This window comes from Haliotis rubra, unplaced genomic scaffold (genome assembly GCF_003918875.1).
Source record: "Haliotis rubra isolate DU_JTF1 unplaced genomic scaffold, ASM391887v1 Scf97, whole genome shotgun sequence".
NCBI lineage: Eukaryota > Metazoa > Mollusca > Gastropoda > Lepetellida > Haliotidae > Haliotis > Haliotis rubra.
In genome coordinates, this window is record NW_025767712.1 from 687,525 (window position 1) to 697,792 (window position 10,268).

The following is a 10,268-nucleotide window of genomic DNA, read 5'->3' on the forward strand; positions in this document are numbered from 1 at the left end:
TGTCCAAAACTGGAATATTTAGACAGCCGTCAAAAAGTTGGTATACTTGTTTCGTCTGCTTAATTATTAACTCATACCGGATAGCGATACTAAATCTGGGAAACTAATATGCATTTAGCCTGAACGAGTATGTCTAAGGATTAGCTCACTAAAAAGAGCGACAGAGATCATGAACTACTTTCCGGAAATTCAACATCTGGAGAACGTTTGGAATACTGAAAATATGTTTAATTATGTTAATAGTGTAACTATATGAATAAACACTCCCTCAACTCTACATTTTACAGTAAGGTCATTGACCTGCACCGTTGACGACATCCATTCGTTGGAATTGGTGGGAAAATACATGCACAAAAATATCATATGTTTAAAATATATCCTTTATACAAATTCGAAAAATTGTAATTTCTCTCTAATGCTTTAACGTTCGGTGAACTGAGAAACTCGGGTTTAAATGAGTACGATCGTGCTGAAACGATGAACGTATAAAAATATGTAATGTGTAATAGGCAGGCTTAAGTGGACTTGATCCGGATGTTATCCGGATGTTATCCGGATAACATGATAGGGGTGGACGAAAGTCATGGACTAAATGTTCGACGTCTTGGCCAGGTACAGAAATAGGCTTTGGGTTTTTTACAACTGACCAGCTATATTTTTTTCATTTGTACAAATCCATGAAAGTTAGCTCAACCATCATATACCTCTTTTCGCCACAATCCTTACAGCTCACGGGGCGGTGGGGTAAGCCCAGTGGTTAAAGCGTTAGCTAGCTTGTCACGCCAAAGCCCCGGGTTTGATTTCCCACATGGGTACAGTGTGTGAAGCCCATTCCTGGTGTCCCCCGTCGTGATATTGCTGGAACTCACTCACTCACCCTAACAGCTCAAAGCATGAAGAGACAGGACAAAAGCTATCGCGACGAATAAAGGTCCCATGCAAAATGTGACGCAAAACGAAATTTGAGTTTATGAAAAGATATTAGTGGATGGGGCTTTGTTACACCCGGGTGGGTCTTGAGAAACAAGATATTTTTAATACTGCATTATGAAATGAGCTCCTAAAAGCCCTAGCTACACGTATAATATTCAAATTCTCTGCTTTATTCATTATTAAGTTATTTCGATTTGCATGCGAAAAATACACGTTTCACGTCATTAACAGGGAGGGTTTTATGGTAGCGTCGTCTTTAATGTGTGAACAACCTTACATCTCACTCAAAGTAACATTAGTGATTGGTGAACCTTGATAGACGCAGACCTTGCTTCTTAACTCTTCAAAGTCTCTTTGAAATGTTCGAGTTGGTTTGATGATAGGCTGTGATGTTCAAGGGCGTGCTTGTCAATCGTGTCTGTAATTGTACATTAATATCGTAGAGTAAACAGTTTAATGTTGGTTCACTCAAAGACTTCGATACAGTGAGAAAATCGAGTTCACCGTTGTTCGAGACAAAGGGGTATGAATATCAAACATTATGCCGCTAAGGAGTGTTCGAGACCGTAAACCAATTCATCGAGTTAACGGTGTCTGGTTTGATGACGTTTCGAGGTAAATGTGGTTTTACTGTACGACAGGAAGGTAATTGTTCAGATCGCTGCAGATTCAGGTACCGATGTTTCAGCACGTGGCCCCATCATGGCAGAGCAGAGAAGACGTCTAGTAGCAGCAGGAACTGACCCAGTCACACGCAGATAATGAACAGAATCATGACCATTACGCTCACACATTGACTTAAAGATTTCTCCCAATAAAGAATACAATATATTGAGCTTTACTATCGAAAGCTTCGATAGCCATGATATAATGACTTATTATCGATACAGTACTGTAACTTTTGGCCACATCTAGCCCCCAAATACTCTGCTTTAGTATACATCTGGCTTTCTATGTACAATATGTTCATGACGTTGTTAAGGGGTCGTCTATGGAGCCGTTGTACAGAACTGCGTCCCACCGACTTGCCAGCTTGTGAAAGTAGATCCTAATCCCACAATTACCCTCATTATAGTCTTTCACTGTTTTAAGCTGAAACAACTAACTCACTAAAACTAATAAGTTTATTGCGTACATTATCACAGCTTCTCCAACTGATTATCTGTGCAACTTCTACTTCCTAATCTAAGGGTGGTGGGGTAGCCTAGTGGTTAAAGCGTTCGCTCATTAACTCAAAGACCCAGGTTCGATTCCCCACATAGGTACAATGTGTGAAACCCATATCTGGTGTTAACCGCCATGATATTGCTGGAATATTGCTGGAAACTAAATTCACTCACCCACTCCGAATCTACTTGCAACTTCAATGGTTACTTCCTAATCTAGAGAATGAAACTGCACTCCATCATCAAGATAACCTTGTATCAGGTAATGAGCGTATGGCAATAATAGTGTACAGCAATTGAAATGGGCTCACAATAGTGATCAACTACTATGTTAAAAAGACCCCAATGACCACCCGTAGCCGAAAACATAAAAAATTATGTTGGGCGGGACCATCTGTGATAATAGGGCCAATGAGAAGAATTCAGACATCGACGAAATTCTGCATCGTTTACTGACAGATGACAAAGTGACTTTGAAATCCAGTCAAATAACTCTCGTTCAAAAAGAACCAGTGATATGACTACCTTGAGTAGTGAGCAGTTATTGCTGACCCTTGGCTAAATGCCCGGATAAATCACACGTGATGCCACCGTACAAGAAGAAACACCAAAGAAAGGCGTCTACAGTCCCATACACTGTAACAGCTTGAGATTAGTCGTCACGGGAATGACATCATACATCAAGGGAGACAATCAGTCGTTTGATCCCCGTTATTAATTGGGGAATAGTTGTGTCCGTCCCTGTGATGTGCTATTCTAACATCTAAATCTAATCATTTAACATCCAAGTCAACATCTCTGACAAGATAAGGACACATCGGTGAATAATCGCTACTTTCATCTGGAACCACCACGAAGTAATCACACGCCAATCGCAGTCTGCTTCCATTCGTGGGAAAGAAGCTGACACGAGATATCTGAACATGTATATTCATGTACTAGTTGTATGTTCATTACATATGACAAGAGGTATGACTTCAAGTTTCCTGTACTCAACCTTCCCATTACGCCCAGCAATAACCCAGCATCCTCGCCTTCGGTGTACATGTCACAACTTTTTAAGTCGAGCATGCTCTTTCTACGAAGACTTAGAGGAACCTCATACGTTCCTGCTCAAAAGTTGTTCGGTCAAGCTTACGACATTCCAGGCCTTGTCCATCAAAGCTTTCAAATGAATTATGGTTGGCATTTAGGGGACATTTTCAGATGTTCCAGATGTTCTTGTGTGTTCAGTGGGGAGCAATTGACTTGCCTTTGCAAGTGTTTATGACAGGTGACACAGGTGAGGCAGAATACTCTCGACCTTTCGCGAATTCCTGGTATAATCACTATTTGATGGTGAGGTATATACACATGTTCATGAAACAGCCTAGTCGTACAAGCGACTCCGCTCTTTGCGCAGATTTTAAGTGACTATGGAAAAGGTTTTGTCGCTAAATCATTTAGTTTACTACTGCAGTTACAGCATCCATACTTACAGATGGCTTGTGGCAGCTCACAACATAATCAGCTGATATTAGCACATGAAACTGTGGTGTGAAATCACAGAAGGGGCATAGTCGAGGTCTCGCCTTTACAAAACCAGGCAAAATGTATCACTTCTATACACAGTTTATTATGCGTTGACTTTCCACAAGCTGCATGTGTATGGATACAGCAAACTGTAGTCTATCAATATCGCCCGTCTTCATGTTCCCACCTCACAAGTTGTTGGTAGACAGTGTTCTTGCATATATCTCCGTAGTGTGAGTCAACACATGTGATCTATAGCACCATCACTCCACGCGGTTAACCTACCTTCTGTTTATATGTGAGGACATAATCAGCCCCCCTGCCTCACTCCCCTCCAAACAGCCTCTGTCAATTTTCCGCCACATTGGTCGCATTCGTTTATAGGAGGGTTATATTGGTAGGTGGGTACAGCCTTTGAAGAAGAGATGCGATGCAGGTGGGGTAGAACTCGTTCAGGTGAGGTACAAGGGCTGAGGTGAGGTGCAAGGGCTGGGGTAGGCGTGTCCATGTGTGTTAAGGTGACGAATTCAGTAAATGGAGGTTCAGGTGACGTGTGATTCGGGTGAGACCAGTTGTGTTCGGGTGAGTTGCGGTTACTCGGGTACGGTGAGGTTAGGCTGTCTGGACACGCGGCTTTTGGCACAGATATGAAAACTAGAAGCTTACAGTGAGACACGGTGATAACGGGAACATGAGGTGACACGTGATGGTAGATGAAGGTGATGCATGATGGTTGATGGAGGTGACACATGATGGTAGATGAAGGTGACACATGATGGTTGATGGAGGTGACACATGATGGTTGATGAAGGTGACACATGATGGTTGATGGAGGTGACACATGATGGTTGATGGAGGTGACACATGATGGTTGATGGAGGTGACACATGATGGTTGATGGAGGTGACACATGATGGTTGATGAAGGTGATACATGATGGTTGATGGAGGTGATACATGATGGTAGATGGAGGTGATACATGATGGTTGATGGAGGTGATACATGATGGTTGATGGAGGTGATACATGATGGTTGATGGAGGTGATACATGATGGTTGATGGAGGTGATACATGATGGTTGATGGAGGTGATACATGATGGTTGATGGAGGTGATACATGATGGTTGATGGAGGTGATGCATGATGGTTGATGGAGGATAGGTGATACATGATGGTTGATGGAGGTGATACATGATGGTTGATGGAGGTGATACATGATGGTTGATGGAGGTGATTATGGATGATGGTGGATGGATGTGATACATGATGGTTGATGGAGGTGATGGTTGATGGGTTGATGGAGGTGATGTGATGGTTGATGGAAGTGATACATGATGGTTGATGGAGGTTGATACACGATGGTTGATGGATGTGATATAGTGGATGATGGTTGATGGAGGTGATGGTGGTGATGGAGGTGATACATGATGGTTGATGGATGTGATACATGATGGTTGATGGAAGTGACACATGGTTGATGGATGATGCGATACATGATGGTTGATGGAGGTGATACATGGTGGTTGATGGAGGTGATACATGGTAGTTGATGGAGGTGATACATGATGGTTGATGGAGGTGATACATGATGGTTGATGGAGGTGATACATGATGGTTGATGGAGGTGATACATGATGGTTGATGGAGGTGATACACGATGGTTGATGGAGGTGATTACATGATGGTTGATGGAGGTGATACATTGATTGATGGATTGATGATATGATACGATGATAGTTGATGGAGTGATACATGATGGTTGATGGATGTGATACGATGATAGTTGATGGAGGCGATAAACGATTTATTGATGGATATGATACCACGATGGTTGATGGAGCGGGTGATACATGATGGCTGATGGAGGCGATACATGATGGTTGATGGAGGTGATACATGATGGTTGATGGAAGTGATACACGATGGTTGATGGAGGTGATATCATGGTGGTTGATGATGGATAAGTGACGGTTGATGATTTGATACGATGGTTACGATTTGATCGATGGTGGATGTGATACATACGATGGTTGATGGAGGTGATGATAATGATTTATTGATGATGAGTGATTTACGATTTATTGATGGATGTGACGGCGGTTAGGCAGATTGAGCCGGATTAACACGATTTGGTTCGATTTGATGCGATAAACGATTTATGCGATGATTGGATGGAAGTGACATGATGGTTGTCGATGTCGATGGTTGTCGGTGATGGATACGATTTCATTGGCAGACGTGATGCGACACGATGGTCGATGGATGCGACACGTGATTTATTGATGGCGACAAGATAATATGATGGCAGACGAATATGATGGATGGTTGATGGATAAGACACGGAATGATTTGATGACACCTGCGACGAATATGGATATGGTCGATTTGATGCGATTAATATGATGGCTGATTTGATGCGATTACCACGATTTGCAGATTTAGCCGCGATACACGATGGCTTCGATTTGATAAGATTACACGATTATCGATGGATATGATACACGGTATATTGACGGAGGCGATCAAAAACGATTTGCCGATTTGACATGACCAACGATTTGGCAGACGAATGCGACGCACGACGGCTGACGATAAAACGTGGATGCGGTGACGAATATGATACACGATACCGATTGATAAGTGACAATACGATGGCTGATTTGATGCGATACACCACGGCAGACGAATGCGACAACACGATTTGTCAATTTGATGCGATTACCACGATTTGGTTGATTTGATGTTAATACGATTTAATGATTGATATGACGACGGCAGGATACCGCGATACGACGATGAATACGATGATGATTATATCAGATGATGCGACAATAATGATTTATCAGATTTCTGATGATACACGATTTATCGATTGATGATCAATAATTTATTTTGGCAGACGAATAAGAGATTACGATTTATCGATGATACGATAGGTCGGACGGATATGATTACACGATTTATCGACGATGCGACACGATGGTCAGATTTCTGATATGACACACGATTTGGCCGACGGATGCGATTACGACGGCCGACGGATAGATGACGGTCATTTGATAAGATTAAACGATACGATGGATGATAAACGATTGATTGATTTGATGCGATTAAAATGGCTGATTGATAAGATTACTACGATTTGGCTGACGGATATGATACGATTTATCGATGCGGCGACCAATACGATTTGGCAGACGAATATGATACGATTTATTAGGATGATATGATACGACGAATATCGATGCGACGTCAGGATTTAGACACGACGGTCGATCATCGATTTGATGCGATCACACGGCGGTCAGATTTGGAGCGATGATACGACGGTCAGATTGATATGATACACGATTTATCGACGATTTACCACGACGCATTGACGATGTCACCACGACGGTCAGACGATGATCAAGATCAACGATTTGGCATGCAGCGCGACAACACGATTTGGCTTCGATGGATATGATTACCACGATTTATCGATTTGATATGACACGACTTACAGGATTGATGCGATTACCACGATTTACCGATGCGATGTTGATTAATCACGATTGGCCGACGGATAAGATTAACTGACGATCGATTTACGGCGACGCATGATTTGGCCGATGGATAAGATCACCCGATTGATTGATCGATCCGACAATACGACATCGACGGATGACCGCCACGACCGGACGACGACACGACGGCCGACGGAGGTGACACGGCCGACCGAAGGACGGAGGACACACGACGCCGGACGGACGACACACGACGGACGACACACGAGCCCGATGGACAACGGATGGAGGACACACGACAAGAACGGAGGTGACACGGAGGACACAACGGACAACGGAGGTTTACGACACGACACGACACATGACACACGGATGGAGGATAAATGAAGGACACGACGGAGGACACACGACATGGACAAGGACAGACATGACACGAAGACAGACAACGGAGGCGGAGGTGACACACGACACACACGGACGGAGGCACGAGACGACGACACGACACATGACGACAGACACGACGACGATGACGAAGGACACACGGATGACGGACGGACGACACGACGGAGCGGACGACGAATGACACACGACACGATGACGACACTACGAATGACGACGACGACGGAACATGACACATCGACGACACACGCGAGGATCAACGACACATTATTTATTGACGACACCGACACGACGAATGGACACGGAATGGACAGACACATGGACAGACAAGGATGGACAAGACAAGACGACGGATGGACACAGACGACAAGAGACATGACGGAGGTGGACACACAGACGAGGACAGACACAGAAAGAGGACGGTGATGACACACACGGAGGACACAGGACGAAGGACACACGACACGAGGAAATGACCGACACAGGACACAGAGACACGGACAAGGAAGGACACGGACAGAAAGAAGGACACGAGACGACACAAGACACGATGGACAAGGACAACGACACAGAACAAGGAGGACACAAGGAGGACGGACAAGACACACGAAGGACGGAGACACACAGGATGGAGGACACACAGGACGGACGACACAGGACGGAGGTGACACGAAGAGGACGGACGACACACAAGGACACACAGGACACAGAACATGGACGGAGACGGACACAGAAAGAGGATGGACGGACACAAGGACACAGACACATGGATGACAAGGACACAGAAGGACGACATGGAGGAGACACAGGGACACGAGACAAGGAGGGAAGGACACTGACACAGGACAAGGAGGACACACAGAAAGGACAGACACACAAGGACGGAGACACATGGAGAGTGGACACAGAAGGAAGGATGGACGGAGACACACAGAAGGACAGACACACAGAAGAGGACACGGACATGGATGGACACACAGAAGGACAAGGAGACACACATGGACGGACACAGAAGGAGACACACAGGATGACACACAGACACACAAGGAGGAAGACACAGGATGGAGGGACGGACACACAGGAGACACAGAAGGACGACACAGAAGACACAGGAGACACAGAAGAGAGGACACGACAGAGGACACAGGAGGACACAGGACACACAAGGACGAGAGACACAGAAGGATGAGATGGAGACGACACAGGAGGAGGACAACACAGAAAGGGTGGAGATGACACAGAAGGATGGAGACACATACAGAAACGAGGGACAGGAGATGATACAGACAGAGAGGGATGGAGATGGAATACAGAAGGGAGTGGAGAAGGAGACAGACAGAAGAGGGAGGAGATGACACAGAAAGTGGATGATGACACAGAAGAGGATGGATGGAGATGGATGACACAGAAGAGGGATGGAGATATCCACACAGAAGAGGTGGAGAAAGAGAAGATGGAGATGATACAGAAGAGGGATGGAGGATGACACAGAAGAGGGATGGAGATGATACAGAAGAGGGATGGAGATGATACAGAAAGAGATGGAGATGAAGAGGGATGGAGAGAGGGATGGAGATGATGAAGAGGGGAGGATGGAGATGATACAGAAGAGGGATGGAGAAGAGGGATGGATGACAGAAGAGAGGATGGAGGACAATACAGAAGAGGGATGGAGATGAATACAGAAGAGGGATGGAGAAGGGATGGGATAATACAGAAGAGGAGACATGGAAGAGGATGGAGTAACACAGAAGAGGGATGGAGATGATACAGAAGAGGGATGGAGATGATACAGAAGAGGGATGGAGATGATGGACAGAAGAGGGAGGAGGTGAGAAGAAGAGGGATGGAGATGATACAGAAGAGGGATGGAGATAATACAGAAGAGGGATGGAGATGATACAGAAGGGGGATGGAGATGATACAGAAGAGGGATGGAGATGATACAGAAAGAGGGATGGAGATGAATACAGAAGAGGGATGGAGACAATAGGAAGAGGGATGGAGATGATACAGAAGAGGGATGGAGATATAGAAGAGGAGAATGGAATGATGCAGAAGAGGGATGGAGATGATACAAGAAGAGGGATGGAGATGATACAGAAGAGGGAGATGAAATAATACAAGAAGAGGGATGGAGATGGAATACAGAAGAGGGATGGAGGATGAAGAGACAGAAAGAGGGATGGAGATAATACAGAAGGGATGGAGACAATACAGAAAGAGGGATGGAGGTAATACAGAAGAGGGATGGAGATAATACAGAAGAGGGATGGAGATAATACAGAAGAGGGATGGAGATAATACAGAAGAGAGGAAGATGGAGATAATAGAAGAGGGGATGGAGGAGGATAATACAGAAGAGGGATGGAGATAATACAGAAGAGGGATGGAGACAATACAGAAGAGGGATGGGGTAATACAGAGGAGATGGACACAGAAGAGGGATGGAGACAATACAGAAGAGGGATGGAGATGATACAGAAGAGGGATGGAGATGAATACAGAAGAGGGATGGAGATAATACAGAAGAGGGATGGAGATGATACAGAAGAGGGATGGAGATAATACAGAAGAGGGATGGAGATGATACAGAAGAGGGATGGAGATAATACAGAAGAGGGATGGAGATGATACAGAAGAGGGATGGAGATAATACAGAAGAGGGATGGAGACAATACAGAAGAGGGATGGAGGTAATACAGAAGAGGGATGGAGATAATACAGAAGAGGGATGGAGATAATACAGAAG

At 44.7% G+C, this 10,268-nt stretch overlaps 1 protein-coding gene across 1 annotated transcript; it reads left to right on the plus strand.

Annotated features, from left to right (window-relative positions):
• The first annotated feature begins 7,988 nt into the window (after positions 1 to 7,988).
• On the plus strand, positions 7,989 to 8,705 carry LOC124265279 (sarcoplasmic reticulum histidine-rich calcium-binding protein-like). Its single transcript, XM_046700068.1, has one exon. It carries the CDS (start codon positions 7,989 to 7,991, stop codon positions 8,703 to 8,705), a length of 717 nt encoding a protein of 238 aa, XP_046556024.1.
• The last annotated feature ends 1,563 nt before the right edge of the window (positions 8,706 to 10,268 follow it).